Source organism: Adiantum capillus-veneris, chromosome 16 (assembly GCF_014529385.1).
Source record: "Adiantum capillus-veneris isolate H3 chromosome 16, ASM1452938v2, whole genome shotgun sequence".
In the NCBI taxonomy this organism is placed as follows: Eukaryota; Viridiplantae; Streptophyta; class Polypodiopsida; order Polypodiales; family Pteridaceae; genus Adiantum; species Adiantum capillus-veneris.
The window spans coordinates 72,012,050-72,035,510 of NC_140946.1; the positions used below are offsets into that span (position 1 = coordinate 72,012,050).

A 23,461-nucleotide genomic window follows, 5' to 3' on the forward strand; every position below is an offset into this window, starting at 1 on the left:
ATTAGAAAGACTACGCAAAGTTGGTAGCGCAATCCTTAACACACAGCAAATTAGTTCACAGCAAGCTGCTTACATCTGCCTCTCACTTCCACTGTATAGCTCCTCTAGAGAACTCATCTACATAAACACTAATTCACCTGAAGAGCGTGCTCTAGTCCTGAAAAGGAAGACTGTCTTGCAAAAGTTGCACCCTGACACAACGGAAATATTCTCTGCCTCCATCATTGACAAATACACCTCCAGACCTCGCTCCTTCTTCACAATGTGCTTGGCTCAATTTGTATCCACAACTAGAAACCCCTCCAGACCTGACAAGCTCCTACGAAGGGCACGCATCATATGTTACGTTAGATACAGTAAGGCCAAAGACCCTGAAAACCACTATAGAGAACAGTGTCTTCTCTTCTTGCCATGGTCAACAAATGAGAATGAGCATCTACGTGAAGGCTTGTCTTGGATCGATGTCTACACTTCGAACATCGAGACAATGCAAAACAACGAATCACAATTTGTTGTCGAACCAACTTCACTAGACAAATTCACTACAACCATCACAACATCACGTAGCACAAGCAATCCAAGCTCCTTGAACAATTCTGACAATGCCAACGTGATGATCAATACCCCATCAAAGCAACCGAGCAAGAAACCATTTGCTTTACATTTTTCCAAACACATTGCCATGACCAATGAGGATTTCCACACGTCAATAAAGAAACTAAACCCACAGCAGTGACTTATACTCGACGACATCATGCTCAGAAAACGCATAACGCCATCAGAAAAGATACATCTCTTCCTCACGGGTGGAGCAGGGACTGGAAAAACGTTCACGTTGCTCCTGTTGGTTGAAGCCCTCATTCGATTCTACACGCACATGTCAGGTCACAATCCTGACTTTCCCAAGGCGCTACTAATGGCATATACAGGAAAGGCAGCGTTCAACATTGGTGGTACAACTATACACTCAGCTTTACATTTGCCTTTGACAACTACCACACACACAAGCCTTGGAGCAGAAAAGCTAGATGCATTATCCTTACTTTATCAAGATTTGGAACTTGTAGTGTTCGATGAAGTCTCCTTGATAGGGTCAAGTGTCTTCTCTCTGGCCGACTCACGTCTTCGTGCCATCAAGAGAAAACACGACCAGCCTTTCGGTGGCCTTGACGTCATACTTTGTGGTGACCTTTGCCAAGCTAGCCGAGTCAAAGACTCTTGGATATTCACAAGCAAGCAACCTCTCGTTGAGGCAGTCGCACCTTCATACTGGCGCGAATTCCCTAAGTGCTATGAACTAACGATTACCATGAGACAAACTGATCAGCAGTTTATAGAGGTGCTCAATCGAATGAGAATTGGTTCACACACTAGCAACGATATTGCATACATTAACAACTCCTTCCACAGGGCGTTGCCTGCTGACATAACCATATCGCACCTATTCTACTCTAACAAAGCAAAGGACGAGCACAACGAAAAGGTCTTCGCACAGTTGCCCGATGAGCCACACATATTCAAAGCAATTGACAAGCATGCCAATACTTGCAGCAAAACAATAGCAATACCGTTGGATGCCAAGCAAACTGCAGGGCTCCAAGCAACATTGTGCTTGAAGCCAGGCCTGGTGGTCGAGTTATGTGCCGGAAATCTAGACATTGCCGACGGCCTCGTAAATGGTGCGGAAGGCATTTACAAGCTCTGCACTACAGTCTCTAGCACAACATGCCTCTGGATTCATTTCACCAATCCCAATATAGGACGAAAACAAAGATATGAACACGCCCATCTCCACACACCACTCACATCGCCTAGCTGGACGCCAATTCTTCGCATTGCACGTGAATTCCAAATTGGAAAAAACCACCTCAACACCCTCACACGCAAGCAATTCCCGATTCAGCCTGCTGGAGCACGCACAATTCATCGATCGCAAGGGCTTACACTCAGCACATTGGATTTCAGCCCCAGAGGAATTAGATCTCACGGACTCACCTACACTGCTCTCACACGCATTCGTGACACTGCAAATCTATATTTGATAGACAGCCTACTCCCCAGCAATGTCCGTATCGACCCAAGTGTCCTTGAAGAGCTCCATAGATTGAGAACGGAAGCAACTTATTCTCCCATCCAAAAACAATTACATCTCCACCAAGATACACATTACATTGTACAATCACTGAACGTCGTCTCCCTTAGAAAGCATGCAGACGATATCATCCATGACACAAGTCTAATGGCCTCTGACGTGCTCTGCCTCCAAGAGACTCGACTACATGCGATCACCATTCCAGGATTCCAGAACATATCCTCAACACAACTACACGGCGTGTCAATTCTCCTCAAAAGCAACCTAATACCCACGCAAACACACAAATCCATAAATCACACTCTTGAAACAGTTCGTGCAACTTTCCAATGCACAAACAAGCGCGTGGCGACAGTCGTCTCGCTCTACAGGGCGCCGACGTCATCGCTCCCAGCGTTCCTAGACAGCATCTCTTCCCTCCTTCATTGAACGAGCACCATGCGGCCACTGATCATAATGGGAGATTTCAACATTGACGCACTTGATCAACCCAGCACATACAAAACGCTATCCACCCTCATGCACCAGCATGGACTCCATCAATTGATACACCATCCAACCACAATACACAACTCTGCACTTGACCACATATGGATTAGCACTGAGCTGTCACAAACCATGTCTGGCACCAACTACAACTACTGGTCCGACCATTCGACCACATACCTCCTCATCGCAAAAGCCTAACCTTCCCTTCTCTCTTGCAGGCCACTGTGAGTTCTCACCTTGTTTTTTCAAGTATTTGGAGCTTCTCTTCGCGACTAATGAATGAGAATTCAAGAAGAATGAAATACTTTTCCTAGATTCTAGGCTTCAACTTTAACTTTCATGATCCTTTCCCAAATTGAAGTATATCACATCCTAGTCTAGAGGAGCGTTTTTGTCAAATTTGGTATATATAAAATGAGTAAAGATTCACCTTCCAAATTAGTATGACTACAATTCTACCATTTTAATATTTAAAATCACTAATACATTAGTAGTGAGGGGACCTGGCTCTAAGTACGGGCTTTTACCCTGAAGAGTTGCTATATCTCGGGAGTGACAAGCCTATTTTGATGGCATTGACAGTGTGCAAGTCGGGCACAGGGAGCAAGGGAATCTCAACCGGGCACTTTGCTAATCGCATGGTGGCAGAGGGGGTGGGGTTTCCCATTGCAAGACATAAACCTGAGCGCGTTGAGGGGCTACAAAGTGCTGACGCGACGGGGTGACGAGGCAAGCCACCGTGGACGAAGTGGGGGATAAGAAGGCCGTCCACATGCCACGTGTCCGGGCATCATTATGGCAGGGAGGGGGCGGCTAGTATGTCCTCAAGGTTAGTACCTCGTACCCTCGGGGTTGAGGCCTCAGGACCAAAGATAGCGTTCAATGCCCACTCATTGTCTCACTCTCTTTGAGGCTCTCTAAGGAGCTCAAAGGCTATTCTCGTGGCACGTGAGAAGGAGAAAGAAACAGAGGTCCAAATATTGTACGAGGCCACTGCCAAGAAAATGCAGGTATGCCCGAGTTTACGCCTATTCATGGCCATTGGGATGCGCTCTAACCGTTTCTCTTTATGTATTGTGTTGAGAAGGGCAAGAAGACAACCATACCTTTGAATGGGGATTCCGCTGTTGTGGAGTTGGCGACAAAGGGAGGGGTGCAGGTATGTTCACCTTCTCCAACTCGGGCTCGCCTGGGTTTACATGTTGGGTCCATGTTTGCACGTTGGGCTTGCCCAGGTTTTCATGCCATGCCGGGATTGGCCGGGTTTATCTATCAAGTCCGTGGTGCTAAAAGGTTGCATTTCATGGCTTCTCTTTATAAGGTGGGTTGATTCCAAGGTTTTTTTTGTGGACAGAGGTTAAACCTGAAGGTTGATGAAGGCCCAGATGGCAAAGCTAGACATGAACAAGCCAAGAGTGCAAATGGGAAGAGGATGCTTGTGAAGCCCAAAGAGAAGGTCCAAATGAAGGGTTCTGATGCAAGGGAAGAGGCTCCTTGTGAAGCCCAAGGAGAAGGTCCCAATGAAATGTTCATATGTGGTTCAAAATCCCTTGACTGTCCACTTGAAGGGTCATGAGGTAGAGAAACAACCCAAGGTGGCTAGTGAAAAGGGGAAGGGAAAACTTCAACTACAAGAGAAGCCAAGACCAAATGCTGCAATTGCCACCGCAAAAGAAGCCAAAGGCAGTAAGAGAAAGCTTCTTGAAGTAGAAGGGGCTGGTTTAGGGTCTACATCCAAGCGAACGAAGGCCGGAACCTCTCAACCATTGAGCGTCAGTCCTGTGAGCCCCTCTCAGACCCGTGTCTACATTTAGTCTCGGGCATGCTTGAGTTTTCATTTGGGTTAGCAAGGGTTGCCTACCATTTCTAAAGTTATGCAGGTATGTTCTTTTATACAGGTGCAAAGAGCCGACTCATTGAAGTCATCCCCATCCGGTTTGCCCAAGTAGAAACACACGGATGGGGACCACCTTCGTAAGCAACATGGGCTGAGGGTAGCGATTCCGCATAGAGTGGGAGGGAGGGTGACTGGTGTTGCTTTAAACCCCATTCAAAAGTCTACACAAAGAGATAGGTTATGTGCGGCAAAGCGATTTGAAGACGTGGACCGCAAGTACGAGTTGAGTCACAAGGCTATTCAAGCAAGGGCCCTCATTAAGGGCTTGGAAGCATGGGATTGTATCAACAAGAAGAAAGTACCATGCACCAAAGATGATTTTCTCCTTGACTTCGTGGCGGCTTGTATGCGGAAGGCTGATGCTATGCAAGAGATGAGAAAGATGATATAGTGAAGAAGATACAACAAGGCTACGAACGCCATGTGAGTCTCTCTCTCTCTCTCTCTCTCTCTCTCTCTCTCTCTATTTGTTGCCCATCAATGCTAGGGTCTACACTGTCTAACATTGCCCGGGTTTACATAACCTATTTGTGCAGCGACATGTTTGAAGCTTGAGCTCCATAAGTGAGGATGAAGAGAGAGGGGAGGAAGATGGTACTAGTGATGATGACGACGGAAATGATGAAGAAGTTGATGATGACCAAGGGAGTGACGAAGAAGGTCAAGAGGATCATGAAGAAGGGGGAGATGGGGACGGGAGTGACGAAGGGCAGTGGGGATGATGGAGATAGCAGCGGGAGTGATAGTGGTAACAACGACAATGGTGGCGGGGATGATGGGAGGATAGGAAGGATGATGGAGACAGTGCGGACGGAAGTGATGAAGGGGATGCTACTGGTGCTAAAGGAGAGGATGCATCGACGGAGGGGGATGGGGAAGGTGAGGCATGCGAGAAGGTGTCAACGACTCCTCATCACACCTGAGTGGAGATGGTGGCACCCCTGGCGTAGCGACTATCCTTGCATTTCTGAGGTCGGTTTAGGCCCGATGCATTGATGGAGCTTTTTTGTATTACATATCTCAACTTATTGCTATGTAAATTTTGGATGACATGAGTGTTGCCATGTTTTGAATGTTAATTTCTTTGCCCCAATGATGTACCTAACTATGCTCAAGCTTCTAACCAGCTAAGGAGTTTTTGTTAATGTCTTTGGGTAAAAGCTCTCTCTCTCTCTCTCTCTCTCTCTCTCTCTCTCTCTCTCTCTCTCTCTCTCTCTCTCTCTCTCTCTCTCTCTCTCTCTCTGCACATGCAAAAATTCCTTCACGAAAGGGAAAGTCCCAGCTGAAACATTGGTGCATGTAAACTTGAAGAGACTTTACATCCCTCAATTTTAGAAATTGGGAGTCGTTTGACGAAACAAAACACCTGAACATAAAAAACCTAATTTTTAGAGAGAAGCATAGAGTAAAACTTGGGCTAATTTACATAGACTTAATCTGGGAAGGTTCATGTTTTTCTATAGAAGTACATTGCAATACCTTGATGCCCACACATTCAAAATGCAATGAGGCTTGCATGAGATTGGAGCCCTCATACAAGACTACCTCTCGACTAATCAGAGCATCACGTGTATCTTGTGCTCCTTGTCATGAAGCTATGGCAATAGTGCTTGACATGTTTGGCACGAGTCCACACTCTTGGTCCACCAACAATCTATTGCCCCTTTGATGCTTCTTCCCAAGCATGCCCGTTTCTCTCAAGGGTTGAGGCCTTCCAGCAACAATGAATATGGTGAATCCAAGCAAGTATAAACCTGGGCAAGAGCAAACCAGTTCACATTTCAATACAAAATATATAAACCCAGAGATGAAGCCGCAAAAAGGTCACTACCTTCGATGCACAATTAGGACACAAAGCCTCATTAGGATGAACTCTCTCTCTCTCTCTCTCTCTCTCTCTCTCTCTCTCTCTCTCTCTCTCTCTGTCTCTCTCTCTTTGTGGGCATATGTACAAATGTCCTCACAAAAGGGAAAGTTAAGGCAAAAACTGGCAAGTATCTATAAACACGGGCAACATTGCATCTTTTGGTTTTAAAAACTTTACAATGTTTGTTGGAAAGAGCGAAAAACTTTAAAATTCCCAATATCTAGATAAAAGCAAAGAGAGAAACTTAGGAAAGTTTAGAGTTTCTCACAAAAGTACAATGTGATGCCTTGATGCCCACACATTCCCAATGCTATGTCCGGTTGTCCAAGGTCAGTGTGAAAGCACGCTCTTCATCCTCGTTTGAGCCACACGACACTGATGCAATGAGGCATTCATGAGAGTTGGAGTTCTCGTACAAGACTCTTTCTCCAACCAATTAAAGCATCACGTATAACTCGTGCCCCATGTCGTGAATAAGTGAGTGAAAATATCGCTTGGCATGCTTGGTTGGACTCCATATTTTGATCCACCAAGAAGGTCTTGGTGTAACAATGATGGCAATACACTCGATTTTTCTTTGCGAAGCGCACTCGATTTCGGTCCCTTTGATGTCTTAAGCTTGCTCATTACTCTCAAGGGTTGAATAGGCACCGTTGTGATTGTCTCATCATTTGTAACTCTCTGTTGTCCATGCCCGAGTCGGGTGGCTATCACATGCCCCTGAATTTGTGAAATGCTTCCCTTTCTCTGGCAATTTGATCTCCTTGGGAGCCCTTCATGTGAAAGACATGAATAGGCCAATCGTAGCTACCTTATCAATGATTGTAGGTGCACCTCATCACAAGATGGGATATGCTTCTTAATCTCATTTAACACACTCTTCGAATATTCGATGCATTGGTTGAGGATATGCAATGAAAGGGACCGTTGCATGACCATGTCATTGGGAGGCTCATCGAGCCCTTCAAGTATGGAGCCAATGGCCTCTTGTGAATTCTCCATCGCCATTTCCCTAGCTATGTCAACGATTGGGAGAATATGGCGCAAATGAGGAAAGAAGTCTCTTACTACTAGTCGCATGCCATATAGGTGCTTGCACATGCTTGCCCAATCTGCACAATCACAATAAGAGGATTGCAAGCTAACCTGATACTAGATCTTGTGGCATGACATACTCAAGACCTTGAAAAGGAGGGCCGCTTCCTCAATCACTTCAATGGTTGATGGGTTACTTACATATTTGCAAAGCATTTGTTCTCCACCTGACAAGCGTTCATTTGCCACTTGTCATTCCCATACATGTTGTGTTTACCTGAGTCAACTACAAAATGAAAGGTAGTATAAAGACTCTGTTACAAAGTCTGTAAACCCAAGCAAGGACATAAACCAAAGAAACAGTTACCAAAAATGCAGGATAAAGATACAATTACTAAGAGTGTAAACTCAGGCAAGGAACTAAACCAAGGACATAGTTACTCAGAATGTAAACCCAGAAAAGGATGTAAACCAAAGACACAGTTACTCAAAATGTAGCATAAAGACACAATTACTCAGGATGTAAACCTAGACAAGTACAAAAAAAAGACACAATTGCTCAGAATGCAGTATAAAGACACTATTACTCCAAATGTAAACCCAGACAATGGCAAAAGGTAAACCGTGGCATACAAAAAACAGAGGGGCATTATGGATCTCTTGTTTTTGTCTAAAGAACTCCACATCAGTACCACCCATCCATGTCCCTGTGATTGAATCGCCAATAAGGGCATGCAACAAGTCCATGGTTGATCGATTAATCCGTGCATCCAAAAAGGTGTACTTTATGTACTGCCAAAGTCTCTCCACCAAGTTCATGGTGTCAACGTGCCCATGAGGGAAGAGCCAGCCAATTTTGGCCACAATCGACGCGAATTGCATGTCTTTGCAACCCATCCATTGCTAATGTATCTTAGAATGTTATTATGCTCCGAGCATTCCCAAAGAGTTCTCTGTACTTCGAGTCGAACTCTTCCTCCGTCGAGCATTGCATCATACTCTCCATTGCACCATACACATAGTCACACGTTTCTTTGGGGACCTGGAAGAAGACGTGAGGAGGGGGGAGGCAATCATAAGCATGGAAAATGGAGAGGCGAAGAAACATAAGCAAGGCTTTGGACTCACCTGTGGAAGTAAATGCTCCACCCAAGCCTTCTTTGTGTGGAACCAACATACTAGCACAATGCATGCAACTTGGGTGATACTACCATTTTCACCCACTTCCTAGCAAAATGGATCGGCATCAACCACTTTCTTGATGGCTTGTAGTGAAGTGATGCACTTATCAATCACCAATGCCTTTGGGCGGATGTTGTTCCATTCTATGGAAGCCTAGTTTTCAAGATGACTTTTTCCTAGCTAGTTCCTACATCACGTGTGCATAACATGAACCACGCAAGTAAGCCAACACCATGCTGATTTGGTATCACTATTGCATACAGGGGCATGCCAAATACATTTGTCTTGAAGGTTGAGTCTATTGCCCAGGAACTATTGCGCGAAGCATCCAATCGTCTTGGATAACTAGAATGAAGGATCGGTTTGTCTCCTCAAGTGCATCGGGGTTGTAGGGCTGACAGTGTACAAGGATGAGTGTACCGACGTCAAACAAATCCACGTTGAAAAGATTTGTTTTGCGATTGCTGTCCTGGTTGCGGTCCCAATCAAGGTGTTAACTTGTGTGGCATAAACACAATCCTTTCCCAATCTTTTATGCATGGAATCCTCTTTCAAGTGCTATTGACAAGATACATATCACCATCTTCATCGGTGACCGTGTGTAATCATGCTTGGATTCTTCCCATTTTCTCGAGTCCAAGAGGCCCTGTTTGTCCACTGCTTTGAGAGAAACTATGGTCGGTCCTTGCCCTTTTTGTATGGAAGAAATCATCAAGCTATATGCTTGTCTATCAAAGGCAAAATACCGATTAGATGTAAATGTAAAAGCATCTACTCATGGTTGTTGAGCCATTTCAAACAAATCTTGCATTTCATGGCTATCACTAGAGTCTCCCCCATCCATCTCCTTATCAAAGGTGCTATAAATTTGATACATATCAAGAGGACCTTGTAGCCCAAGCATCTCCATTGAAGAGTCTATCGACTGTGGCTGTTGCCAATGGCTGGGAGTTCATTTAAATCCCAATGACAAGCCATCCCTTCCATTGTCGCCCTTATTCCCTGTCTTGCCCGGGTTTACAAAAACTTATCCACCTCTCGCCAACTATCCAATCATGAAGCCATGGTAAGAAGATCCTCTCCCCTTCTGATAGCCCACCATTTCTCCCATTTTTGCATTGCAATACCCTAACTTGCCCGGGTTTACAATGAAAGAGCTCAAGTGTGGGTGGTTGTGGAGAGGTGTAGGTTCTTCACGACAAATGCAGCTTGGCAATCCAGAGCAGGAACATAGGCTCAGATTTGGCGAGCTCTTTTAGAAGAGGAGGGGGAGAGGAGAGCTGCATCGACACAAGTCCATGGCGAGCTGCATCATCACTTGTTCTACCTGTTTGTGCTCGTGCTATTCAAAAGAGGGGGAGAGAAGGCTTGCAAGAGCCCACAAGCGCCATTACCAAGCAAGATGGAGGTGCAGAGGTGCGGATGCAGCTTTCCTAGCAATCTGAGGCTTGGCAATGGCAGTCCCTCGAGGCTCTTCCTGCGCGTCCTTGCGGAGCATGCATGGAGAACCTTCAGAGTACCAAGGCGTAACTACCTCCGCTGCCCCCAATTATGCATTTTTGAAATTGCATGACGTGGCACCCAACCCTGTCATCATCCCCCACTTCGTCTAGTCCCGCCATCATCCCCCACTTTGTCCATGGTGGCTTGCCTCATCACCCCACCACGTTGGCACTCCGCACCCCCCCGACGCGCCTGGGTTTACGTCTTGCAGCGAGCAACCCCACCCCCCATGCCACCATGCGATTCGCCACATGTCCGATTGAGATGTCCTCGCTCTCCGTGCCCGACTTGCCCACTGTCGATGCCATCAAATAGACTTTTCACTATCACCAGGCAAATAAACCTGAGGTGGAGCACCTTCGTAGTACCAAGGCGTAACTACCTCCGTAGCCCCCAATCATGCATTTTGAAATTGCATGACGTGTCATAATAATCAATATCTAATTCTCCTAAATGATTTTCTCATATTAAACTGATCATTTAAGTGGGGAAGTGCCAGGGGAGAAAAAGCTAGAATATTGGTTAAGCTAGCAGACCGGCCACAATAGGGATCCAAAGGAGGGAAAATAGGGATCCAAAGGGGGGGCCATCTGCAAAAGAGCCATGTGCAACAATGGGCTAAAAAGACCCTAAGGTTCAGCCCATTAAGACTTCCAAAATGAGCCCATTAAGACTTCCAAAATGCTAAGGTTCCAAAATTCAAAAGTTGTGTCCAAAGGTCAACCCTAGGGAAAATTGGATGCTTTGTGTGTGCCCTAAAAGTCTTTGCACATCCCTACATGGGAGGGGGCGAGCCCTTCTTCTAGGGGATGAGAGAGAAAGCCACACACACACACACACACACACACACACACACACACACACACACACACACACACACACACACACAGGCTCCCTTTACACAAAGGGAATGAGGGACACATGTCAGCTCCCTAGCCCAGATGCCCACAAGGTGTGCCAATTTCTATTGGATGGCCCTTGAAGTGGACCAATGAGAATTAAGCTAGAGTAAATCTAGTTTAATTAATTTAAAAATATTTAATAATAGAAACCAATGAGAATTAAGTCTCCTAGAAGACTATTGGGCAGTCTCCCACGGGGTCCAATGAGCATTCAGGAGCCCCATGGCTTGCTTGATTCCTATTGGCCAGGAGGCAAAGGGGTCCAATGAGAGTTTAGTTTAATTATTTAATTACCTAAAGCTCTCACAAAAGGGGAAAGGGGGACACATGTCAGAAGGCTATCACTTATGTTGCTTAATTGTGATTGGCTTGACTTGGGGAGGGCCAATGAGGCTGCAGGAAGAGCAAATAGCAAGGGGGCTCGCCCAAGAGAGAGAGGGGGGCTGATTTTTGCAAGGCATTATCACACACACACTCACACACAGTCTATGTGTGAAGCAAAGAAGACTATCTCTTCCCAAGCTTTAATGGAGTGCTCATCACCTACTCCAAGCTTGTGAGATAGAAGCCTACATCAACACTCTCTTGGCATGTGGATGCAAATCCAACCAAGAGCCAAGCTTCAATGCATGCTCATCTCCTCTACCAAGCTAATTACTAAGCTAAAGCTATGCTAATATGAGTGATTATGTGAGGAGATGTACATCTTTCTCGTAAGATACTCCTTCTTCCTCTCAATCTACTCTCATACCCTGCTAGCTCTCACCATCTTCGAAGGTGTGTGAGGTCTTGGGTCTGAGAACGGGGATAATTAAAGTTGTGTTTGTTAAGTGTTTTGCTTAGTGCATGAAGCTTTCATCTTCATTGCACTAGCTAGTCTTGAAGGAACACAAAGAATTGTATTGTACAATGTCTCTCTTGATGGGAGAAACCATAATACAAAGCCTTTTGGAGGGGGGACCGGCTCCATGCAAATCCGGTCCTCAACTGTTGTCATTAGCTTAATTTCTCTCTCTTTTGAAAGTATTGTCGATGCTATCTAACTAGGTGTTATGCTTTTTGTTGTTCTCTCCACCCAAGCACTCTTGTAATTCTCATTAGGAATCTATTCTAATGAAATGCCCACTATGTTCATGCTAGTTTCCGTTACATACAAGTTATTAGGCCATTAAATGTTACATGACGTGGCACCAGCCCCGTCATTGTCCCCCACTTCGTCCATGATGACTTGCCTCGTCACCCTGCCATGTTGGCACTCCGCAGCCCCCCTGGCACGCGAGTTACGCATTGCAGTGGGCAACCCCGCCCCCTATGCCGCCATGCCCTCGCGTCGCGCACCCGACTTGCGTACCGTCGATGCCATCAAATAGGCTTGTCACTATCACCAGGAAAATAGTCTTGAGGGTCGCATAGGCTGCTGGGCTTTTAAGTTTGAACCAAGGACCTACAGGCATATACTACTTATAATATATATGTGGCATGTAAATGTGTAGCCGTGTGCCATCCATTGTTAGAAAAAAATCGAGGTCCAATATGTCTGGACGATTTCACAAAACCATTTAAAAATGGGAATCTCGTGGTGATCCATCTCGAGTGGAGGTTGGTGGGAGGAGAAAAACGTGGCGGATGTGCCCTTTTAAGCCGAAGCCGCTTCCAGGTGCTTGTTTCTCTCTCTCTCTCTCTCTCTCTCTCTCTCTCTCTCTCTCTCTCTCTCTCTCTCTCTCTCGCACGTTGTTCCTCTAGAACTCTTTGTCTCTGTCTCGAAAGGCCTGCGAGGGCTGTGGGTGGGTGGTTGCCAATATGCAGCTCTTATTCTAGTATGTGCGCTCGTTCGTGCTCACTCAAGCCGGGACACAGAGGGGGTGGGATAGTCTCTCTCTCTCTCTCTCTCTCTCTCTCTCTCTCTCTCTGCGTTTAGTTCTCATGCGATGGGCAGGTGGGGCTGAGTAAGAGAGGCTGGGGGATTGCACTGGCACCACTGGAACAAGCAGGTGCAAAGGGGGGAATGGGGGGCGCGCTCAGGGTACACAGGTTCATGAGCTGTGTGTGTGTGTGTTGCAGGTGCCTGCATCTTGCCCAATTCTGTAGTGTCTGCCTGCAGTGGGGGCAGGGGTTAGGGACAAAAGGAGGCGAGGCAGTGTCGTTGTTGGGGGCGGGGGGGAGGGGAGCTGACGTGGAAAAGTGGGAGGAGCTAATGTGGAAAAGTGGGAGGAGGGAGGAATATCCGGGGGGGGGGGGGGGGGGGGGGGATCTTAGGAAGTAATAGGTTTTAATTTAAGTGTAGCCAGTATGTGGTCATGATGTTGAAAAAGGTTGAATTAACGTGAATCTGGTGAGATTCTACATGGTAGCTCTCATTCTCTCAAGCTACATGGAAACTCTCTTTGGCATGTACCGCACACGTGGAGCGACGATGCTCTCTCTCTCACGCAGTGCCTATGTTCCTTCTGCTCCCACTGGTGCGCACGTGGTGATTCCCTATCGAAAGAAAACACAAATAACAGGGCATCTAGAGTTTTATATGTTAATCAAGTGCGCGACAGTACTTGGGATGTAGTCGTCGACACCAGCAGTTGGGGACGCAGTCGTCGACATCAGCAAGGCGGAGGGAGGGGAAGCGCGAGAGGTGTTTTGGGAAGGAGCTGGTCACGAGCAGGTTGACCATTAGTGCATTGGGGGTTGGATATGTTTTTTGTTGAATGAGGAAGCTCCAATGGTGCAACGTGGTCATGTGTTGGGATGGCTTAGACCAGCGATCTGTTGACTCTACCTCACGATCTGCCTAAAGTTCGAATCCAAGCTATTCAGTTTTGATGGGGTGTAAATCTGAAGGAAAAGCTTCCACCAAGGAAAAGCTTCCACCAGATGCCAGCTTCCACCAAATGGCATCTGGGCAGATTCCAACTGATAAATTAGAGAACCTACCAGGTATGTCAGTTAATGTATTTAAATGGGTTGAAATTGTAAAATCCCAGATAGATTTCAGCTTGCCTTTAGGAAAACCGGGAAATTTTCATAATTTTTAGCTTAATTACGCTTCAAAATTTGACCTTAGGTTAGGCCATCGAAAACAATTTCAAAACATGTAGCCGAGTGGTCATGACTCATACCTACCGAGACATGCTGGCGGTCATTTCTAGCTGGAGCTGTGGATTTGTCGAAGACTCGAAGTGTAGGTGGTCTCTTGCCTTAACCTGTAAGCCTCTCGCTATCTGTTAATGATGCAAGAAGATTGCCCGAGGCTTTCACTTCAAGGCTATGGTGGCAGCAGTGATGAAAGAGACTCGGACTCTAGGGTTGCCTTGGCGAATCAGATGACATAGAGGAGACGACGGCAGTACAAGAAGAAGAAAGATCAGGTTATGCTTCTCTGCCACTCCATTCCCTTTGTCTCTGAGAGGTTTCTGCTTGTCTGCGAAGCTTGAGTGAGATATTTGAGAAACGGTCGATCCGCAATATTTCTCAAAAGCAGTATACCGCCTGGGATGAGCAATCGCACGTCATACATGAGGAAAGAAGAGACTATGAAGACGTCAGCAACAGGTAACATCTCCATTGTCAGTGTTGAGGATAATGAGCTTGTGTAGAGGTTCTCTCAGCTTTCTGCACCATTACTAACAAGGGTGAACAATGAAAGCATCCGTCACATTCAGGGAGGAGAAGAGTCCACTCATCAGGATGAAGTTTCCTGTTACTCTAGCTGGTTTTCCAATGGCATCAGGGATTGTCCTTGGTGACAATCAGGATCTGGCTTTGCACTTGGGAACACCCCCGGATGCATGCCCCTCTGTGAAGATTTCCTATCAACCAAACTTGCCCTCCTCCCCGCTCTCTCTCTTTCTTAAAGCAGGTATTGGTCCATGGGGTCCACCTTGCACAGCAGCTCTTTCCCTATCAGCTGAGCTCAGGTTTTCTAGAGCTGCTTCTGGTCCATTCTTTACATTGCATGTGAAGCCACAAATAGGTGATTTCAGCCTCAGAAAGATGGTCAAGCTTGCCAGCTTTGGTGCATTGTCAGATTCTCCCAAAGTTATCAAGGAAGGTAGCAGCCACAGCCAAATCTGCAGTAAAAGCCGCAGGCAAAGCCACAGCAGCCGTCGTTCCTCTTCAGAAGCTCCTCGGCCGGTACTGGCATCTGAGGAAATAAGCCATCCTGCCATCTTTGATGATGCAGAAGCAGGTGACAAGGTTGTGTCAGGAAACAGCCATGGTTTGCTTGGTGATGTACCGGCCCTTACTCCTCTGCAGCTTGACAAAAGGTCCCTCTTTACACCCATGCCATATCGTGGTCAGCCTTTCAACAGAGTGCACGATGGAATATCAGAAGAGGCCGAGTCAGTGGATAACTGGGGAAATGATTATGTGAAGGTTGACGATTTTGAGAAGAGTAACAGGAGATTTCATGACAATGATCTAAACTTCAGTACTAGGAGTCATGATGATAAAACATCAAACTTTGAGGACTTCAAAGATCGTCAGTCTCATCCAGGAAGTCCCCTTTCTGCCTCTGCTGGTGGTGGATCATGCATAAATGAGCAAGATACAGCTTCAATGCCAAAAACAGTTGATTTTTTTCCTGTGCCATGGCGTTTGGGAGTCGATGAAAGCATCAGAGGGTGGAGTTTGCATGCTCACACCAGTCTACCTTTGGGGAGTCAAACTGCTTTGAAGTTTAGATGGGGTGTGAATGCCCATCGTGATTTCTTGCAAGGATGGGACAGTCAGCTTTCAAGCGTTAAGCTTCCTTACCTTTATTTGCAGAAAGTCAGCCTTCTCACCACAGGTTTTACTTTGGAATCGTGTAAGCAAGGTGGTTTCCCCAATGGTGGCCCATTGCCAACACGTCCTCAGTATGAAGAGATTCATGAGCTTTCTCCTGTTGCAGCTCTCTGTGGGTCCATGAAGCGTCAGCTTCAGTTGTTGTATGCTGAGAATCAGGTCCTCAAGAAAGCCATGGAAGATATGAAGGCACAGTTTGAGCAAAGAGGCAATGGAAAACCAAGAAATCTTGGTGGTAATCTTGGGGATGTGCTGATGGAAGAGCCTGCTACTGATGGAGGTTCTAAAGAAAAGAAGGAGCCTTTTCTTAAAAGCCGAAATGAAAAGGGTGGGTCAGTGTCAGATAAAGGTAAGCGCAATCATGGCCATGATGGTCTGGATGCACTCAAGAAGCTTAGTGGATTAGGCAGAGGAGGCAATGGGAAGTCCCATTCTATGTTCGATTAGTCAAGTAGAAGGTCACTATACAAAGCAGAGGGTTTCTTCTGTGGCTTGTGCTGACACAGGTTTTGAATATTTCAGCATTTTTGGAGGGGTGATGATCATGCTTACATTGTGTGGCTAGGGTGTGGGTGTTGACATTTATGTGTGAGACACTAAGGCTCTTTGAAGCTCGTGTGGCATCCAACTTGAAGATAGCTTGTACAGATGTCAGAGTGCTAATCATTTGATGCCATCACGAAATTGTTCTCCTGATGGACCCATAGTATGTACTCACTGCAAACTTGGGATAAGGAAAGGGCTCCATACCAATAGCAAAAGCTTTTTTAACCGAAGGCAATTAGAACTTAGCAGAGAATTTTTTGTTGTAAAGTCTGGACTCTTGTATCAAACAGCAAAAATAAACAGCTGCAAGTGGGAAGACATTCATGAAGATGATGGAGGGCTTAACTCTATGCATGGTTTGGTGTTTTCTGCTGTTCATCACGAGTTTCTTGAAGGTATTGTTATCGAACTCGGACCATAGACAAGATTGTACTTTTTTATTGTGTTGCGTCTTACTTGCTGGCTGCTTATCTTTTATAAAACAGTGAGTTCAGCTGCATGAGTTTGCTTAACGAAATCTTTGGTGATTTTCTTATGTGCATTAGATGTCCCTTGGCTGCCTTTCACTTCGACATCTTCCTCCTAAGAGTCTAGGTTGTACGGAGTTTCTTTTGGTTTTTGAGGTACAATTAGAATTTGAAAGATGCCGCCAGGAATTGAATCTGGATCATTATGCACCCATATATCCACCTTAACCGGTAATTGTTGACCAGAATTTCTGTATAAATAGAACATTTGCTGTCTGCATGCTTGAAACTGAGGAACGACTGGAGTCGAGCTCGTTTTGAGAAGTGTGTTTTGGCACATGAGTTGGAGGCTGGCAAATGTACAATGTAATACTCAGGTCTCTGGATATCAAATCTGAAGGGTAAGCTTCTACAATGAACTTGTGACCATTCAACCGAGTTGAGACTGACAGATGCTAAATGAAAATTTTACTTGTGAGAAGAGATTGTCTGCAATCTATCAGATTATGGCATCCTCATCTTGCAAAATGAGCTCTCCCATTTCTTTTTATATCAATCGTTTGTCTTTTATAACTCAATACCTCTACTTCCCCTTGTCACAACATGACACCTCATGGAGGAGATCTTTGCTTGAAGATAAGTGGGGTGTGCTGGTATGAATATTGTGCATTGATTTGAATGTAGACCGGGTGTATACTTTGAATGCAGGGCTGTCCCAAGTTGTTATACAGCATTAGTATACTAAACAAGTTGAGGTCTTATCTGCCGGCTACATGTGCAATACTCCTCTCTTGACCACATCCTGAAAGAGGTGGGTAAAGTAACCTATTTTGAGCTCCCCTTGTTACTGATTGTAAACATTTGAGTTTCTTCGTTTACAGTATTCTGAGCGCGTATCCTAAACGAGCAAGGATTTTGGTAGACTCTAGAGACACAAATGAGAACCTCAAGCTCAGATCCAAGCAACAAGATGCACTTGTGCAACAATCAGTTGCACACGTGCTATATCACGTTCTTCGGATTTGTGGACATAAGCCCAACATTCGAATTGTTGGCAATCATTAATAATTAAAGGAGCAAAAGCTATGCTTAAGAGTAGGATTAAAGCAGATTAGGGTAGGAGTAGAGTAAGATTGTGTTGGCATGCACGAATGCATTGTGTGAATAGGCTACATGTAGTTTGTTGTTGTACTAATCTTGTAATTCGTTGTTCAAATTTCAATTTTAGGTGGTTATGTTGTGCGTGGTTATCCAAGAATCCACATACCAAAACCTATACAAATCAGCTCTCTATTTTCTGGATCAGAGTTTCATCTGTTGGTGAAATTGTTGAGCCATGCAGTAGAGGCTGCAAAGAAGTCATTTCTAAACTTTGACATTGCACTTAGTGTCCATAATATTAACATTCCCTAAAATATGCAAAAAAGGGATTCAGACAATTTGTTGCATCTTTTGGCCACTGAATAGCCTCCCCCATTACGTTGTCAATTACTCTTTTGAAGTGGGATTTTTGAGTGCTTTTTGTGAGAATTGTGATTAGAATGTACTTTGTAAGGCTTTTTTTTTTCAAAGAGGTAATAAGTGTTTTCTAAAAAGCAATCTTTCAAGAATCTATCTTCGAATGTGAAATTTGAGTATGTTAAAGGTTGACTAATTTGCATGGTTTTGAGCTGATTGTAGCTTGTAGCTTAAGTTTGGTAAAGAAAAGGTGATCAAAGGAAGCCAAAATACTCAAAAATTGGGGAGAAGGTGCTTCTTGGCATGCTAATTGTTAGGATCCATCCTACATACATGACATGACGCAAGCCAAACTCACACATAGACAACATAGTAAGTGGACATCAAGCTCACCTCCTAGCCATAGAGCCAATACGGCCTCACTCCCAAGCTTGGGAGCCTGCAGCCAAACGGGCTAGTCTATGCCACAATGGATGGTGTCCCATACCACCTAGACCACACCAATTCTGGTGTGCGGACAGAGTTGCCAAGGGCCTAGAGTCCAAGTGTGGTGATCACACAAGATGTCTCACAAATGAGACTCAAGTCCTATTTATAGGACTTCATAACCTATGGGCCGTCAAGCGCCGATCTTGATGTTTGGGGTCGTAACACTTCTCCCCTTATTTTTAATTGTTGTCCTCGCCAATATCCTCGGTGACAAAACCGGAGAAATGATTCCTTAACAATCTAATTGACTCCTAGGTGGCTTGGGATTCTTGATGATGCTTCCACTTAATCAAATATTTGGGTTATGAAGACTTGCGAGACTTGCGGACCCTTTGATCAAGAACCGATTTCGGTTCAAGTCCAATGTAACGGGTGGTATCTTCTAAGTTCGAGATTTTCTCAGGAGGAATTACTAAGTCATCCTATCCTAGCCGTTCCTCTCGGCTTGTGTGGAATACGGGATGCACAATAGTGGCTTGAGGCAGATCCAACCTATAAGAAACCCCACTTATCTTCTTTATGATCTGAAATGGACCGCAATAACAAGAAGATAACATTGAGCATGGACCAGTTTGGATCGTTTCAGAATCCTTCGGTATCCCCAGGTACACCCACATGCCCTCTTAGAGTTCGCAGGGTTGCCGATGCTGATTAGTGTAAAAAATGGCACGATCTTTTGGTGTCTCAATGCTTTCTTTTGCAATCTGGAGCATTTCTTGCATATCATGTAAGAAATCGGCTACTGATCGCATTTTGATCCCCTTGAATCCAATGGCAATTGGTGCTTTTGGCTCATAATTGTACATAAGCATAAACAGGCTATAACTAGTAGCCGAGTGCTTTGTATTGTTATGAGCAAACTCAATCTGTGGGAGATATCGTTCCCAATTAGATTGACGTCGAGAGACATACGCCCGTAACATGTTCTTCATAGTTTGATTTGTGCGTTCGGTTTGTCCATCCAAGGACAACATGCACAAATGGGTCTCCAATTTCTAGAAGACCGTTTACCAAAAATTAGTGAATTTTGGAGCTCGATGACTGACAATTTCGTCGGGCAAAGCATATAATTTGTAAAAGTGTTCCACAAAGAGCTGGGCTAACTCGTGGCTCTTTACGTTGGCAGGAGTACAGACCCCCGCGTTTTGTGTTGACATGCCATGTGGCAGGCTGTATGGATTTTCGCAATTTGTCCTAATTGCTTTTGGGGGCAGTTTTTGGACCAGATGCTTTTGGGATTGTCTGCTTTTAAACTAATTCTTTTGAGGCATTCCTTGTAAGAATAAATAGAGCCTTTGGGGCCTCACTTTGCAAAGCATCTGGACGTAGAGTCTGAGAGCAAAGGTCTCATGGAAGTTGTAGCTTTGCTCAAGCGTTAATATAAGAATAAATACCAAAAGGGACGCTAGATTTTGGGGCCAATACCTCTGGGCACGGAACTACACCGGACCGTGTCAACTCTATGTTTAAAAAAGTGTGATAAGACATTAGGAAGAGAATCTAGGAGAGCCTCTTTATTTGGTAGTTTAAGGGAGTCAAACCTTTAGTATTAAGAAAGTAATCAAAGGACGGCTTTTGAATTCAAATAGGAAAAACGGCTAGTTTATTTGAATTCAAATTTCTCTCCCAAAATGTAATTTAAAAATCTGGTGGGCAAAAGTATACCATGTAGCATACCTATGAAAAGAGCTCGGTGTGTAGATTCCAGATCTATAATCTCTGCTCAAATCGGAGATCATATGTAGAAGTTATGGAAGGCCAAAAATCATAAAGTTGTCCATCCTCTCTTTGGGGAGAAAAGTGCATCCTTTGACCATCCTTACACCTCTCTTACACACACACACACACACACACACACACACACACACACACATGTTACCATATACATGTGGTAGTGATGTGTGTGAACACACTAGGACCGCCGGGGCATTTTTTCCCTCTTTAGGAGGTTTTTCCCCCTGTGCATTGTATATACGCCCATCACTCTAGGGCTATCTATCTTTCCATAGCACACTAAGTAATACACTCTCTATTGTGTGCCTTGAGCTTCCTTCGTCTTCTCCAAGCTGTGTGTGTTTCGCTGCAACCCTAATTCCAACAATTGGTATTAGAGTAGGTCACGTCCTCCCGGGGTTAGTCGCCAGCTGCTCCAGCACACGCCTGCTCACTTTCTCCGATTTCAGTGAGCTTTGGCGAGCGTTCGCAGGTCGACAAATATTTTGGGCAAGCTCGAAGAGCTTGGTCTGCTCAGAATTTTGATTTGGGCTCATTTCGGCCTCCGTTTCCACTACAGGCAGTACTGCATAGGCTATTTCGTCATTTTGTGCAGAATTTCTGTCAGTGCCGTTTTCTGCATAACAGGTGCCTTATAGTCTTCTACGGTTTGTGCTATATAGCACAGGTTGTTCCCGCTCCATTTCTCCTATTTTCGGGCAGTTTTCACATCAGGTGCAACATTTACCATAGCTGACAACAACAACACAGATGTGTTCAAGATGTTTGCTGCTGAGGACAGGTTGGATGGGGACAACCACCCTATGTGGGCTTATATGATGCAACATGTTCTTGTGTCAAAAGGTGTCTGGAACATGTGCAGGGCATTGATGTACGTCCTGGTTTTGAGGATGTAGGCGATGTTGAGGATGTTGCAGGTCTTGCTGCAAGGATTGCAGCTGTTAGAGTTGTTTTGCCTAAGGCAGAACAAGCTCGTTGGGATGTTAAGGATGCGCAGGCTCATGCATTGATTGCGTTGTCTGTGAAGCGCACCATTGTTCCTCACATCCGTTCAACAAAATCTACAAAACAGGCTTGGGATATTCTAACAGGTCTTTATGCAAGCCGCAATGAGGCTAAAATTGCTTTGCTGCGTAAAGAGCTGGAGTCGAAGATTATGCATGAGGAGGATGATATGGACACTTTCCTTGCTAGTGTCAAGGATATCAATGAGCAGCTTATTTCTGCAGGTGAAGTCATTTCAGACAGTTCCCTTGTGCAGACTGTTCTTGATGCCTTACCAGATTCCTACCAGACTTTTGCCAGTACTTGGAGACTGATGACCTAAGGAAATCCAGAAGTTGTCAAGTTTGATGCATTATGCACATTGCTGTTGCAAGAGTCACTGTCCAGAAAAAACAGGACTAGACAACGTGCAATTGAACAGGCTTTTATTGCTTCTCAAAGAAAGGGTGGTAACAGCAATGCAACCACTTCTTATGGTTCTGCTGCGAGTGGCAAAAATTATGTTCCTAATGCTTCTGCTGGCAGCAATTCGTCTGGAAATTCTGGTGATAAGGGCAAAAAGAAGATGCGTTGCAATTATTGTAAAGCCAATGATCACTTGATCAAGTCGTGTCCTAAGTTGAAGGCCAAAGAGGCTAAGAAGAAAGAGGGTGGTTCCACTGCAAATGCTGGTTCCACTACAAATGCATCCATTGTTGAGTCTTCTGTGAAAGGAGACTGTGTTGCTGATGTTGATGCAGAATGGGATTTTAGCGCAGAGTGCACTTACAATCCTGCTGTCCATGATGCATGCTTGTCAGTTGCTGCAGATTCACATGTGTGGTATTTCGACAGTGGTGCTACAAAGCACATTACCTCACATCGTGAATTGTTTACCTCTCTCGAGTCTGTCCCTCATGGGAATTTAGTCACTTGTGCCAACAACGCCTCTTATCCAGTTCAGGGAGTTGGAAAGATTGTGCTCACTGCTGCTAATGGCAGTTCCTTCACACTTGTTGATGCACTTTATGTACCTGGGATCAAGAAGAATCTCTTGTCTGTATCCGCACTTGCTAGACTTGGACTTGTAGTCAAATTTGTGGATGACAGATGTACAGTTCATGATCTCAGTTTTGGTGATGAAATTGTTGCATCTGGGCTTTTGTGCCGTGGGCTGTATAAGCTCACTTTGTATGACAAGTGTGGACAAAATTTTGCAAATGCTGTTGCACATTCAAGGGCTATTTCAGATGCAAAACTTTGGCATGCACGTTTTGGTCATCTGAATTTTTCCAGTCTGCTGCGTTTGCAAAAATCTGATATGGTTGCTTCTTTGCCACCTCTTGAAGCACTTGTCAAACATGTTTGTGAAGGCTGTATTTTGGGTAAGATGCAGCGTTCTAAATTTCCAAAGGATGGTTCAATTCGGGCCACATGCAGCTTGCAGCTTGTGCATAGTGATGTTTATGGGCCCATGCAAACTCCGTCCTTGGGCAATTACCTGTACTTCGTGACTTTCATTGATGATTACTCCAGGCATGCATGGGTATTTCCGCTTAAAGCGAAGTTCGAAGTTTTTATGTGCTTCAAACAATTTCTGGCTATGGCTGAAAATGTCTCGAAATGTACTATGGGCACCCTCCGTTCCGATCGAGGGGGGGAGTATATGCCTCATGAATTTAATGCATTTCTGGCTAGTCGTGGGATAAAACACCAATGTATAGTGCCTTATACGCCTCAACAAAATGGTGTTACTGAGAGGAAAAACAGGTCACTGACGGAAATGGCACGATGTATGGTCAAAAGTCAAGCTTTACCGCATTCTTTTTGGCTTGAGGCCATCATGTGTGCCACTTATGTACTTAACAGGTGTCCTACAAAAGCTTTGCAGTCTATTACTCCATATGAAGCATGGCATGATAGAAAGCCTTCTATTGAGTACATGCGTGTTTTTGGCTGTTTGGCATATGATTTGGTGCCACAAGTGCAACGCAGAAAATTGGATGATAAGGCTGTCAAATGTATTTTTGTTGGTTA

The 23,461-nt window shown here is 45.0% G+C and overlaps 2 protein-coding genes across 2 annotated transcripts; both read left to right on the forward strand.

Annotated features, from left to right (window-relative positions):
- The first annotated feature begins 14,063 nt into the window (after nucleotides 1-14,063).
- LOC147439264 (uncharacterized) lies at nucleotides 14,064-16,823 on the forward strand. Its single transcript, XM_086485137.1, has one exon. The coding sequence runs from the start codon at nucleotides 14,598-14,600 to the stop codon at nucleotides 16,191-16,193; it is 1,596 nt and encodes a 531-aa protein (XP_086341263.1). The 5' UTR covers nucleotides 14,064-14,597; the 3' UTR covers nucleotides 16,194-16,823.
- On the forward strand, nucleotides 16,417-17,240 carry LOC147439265 (uncharacterized). Its single transcript, XM_086485138.1, has 2 exons — nucleotides 16,417-16,687; nucleotides 16,838-17,240. Exons 1-2 carry the CDS (start codon nucleotides 16,417-16,419, stop codon nucleotides 16,876-16,878), a joined length of 312 nt encoding a protein of 103 aa, XP_086341264.1. The 3' UTR covers nucleotides 16,879-17,240.
- The last annotated feature ends 6,221 nt before the right edge of the window (nucleotides 17,241-23,461 follow it).

Excerpts from the sequence above, each read along its gene's own strand:
- LOC147439264 (XM_086485137.1), top strand. The coding sequence starts at position 14,598 with ATGAAAGCATCCGTCACATTCAGGGAGGAGAAGAGTCCACTCATCAGG.
- LOC147439265 (XM_086485138.1), top strand. The coding sequence starts at position 16,417 with ATGCCATCACGAAATTGTTCTCCTGATGGACCCATAGTATGTACTCAC. Across the intron at positions 16,688-16,837 it reads TCATCACGAGTTTCTTGAAG|ATGTCCCTTGGCTGCCTTTC; the intron begins GTATTGTTATCG and ends TATGTGCATTAG.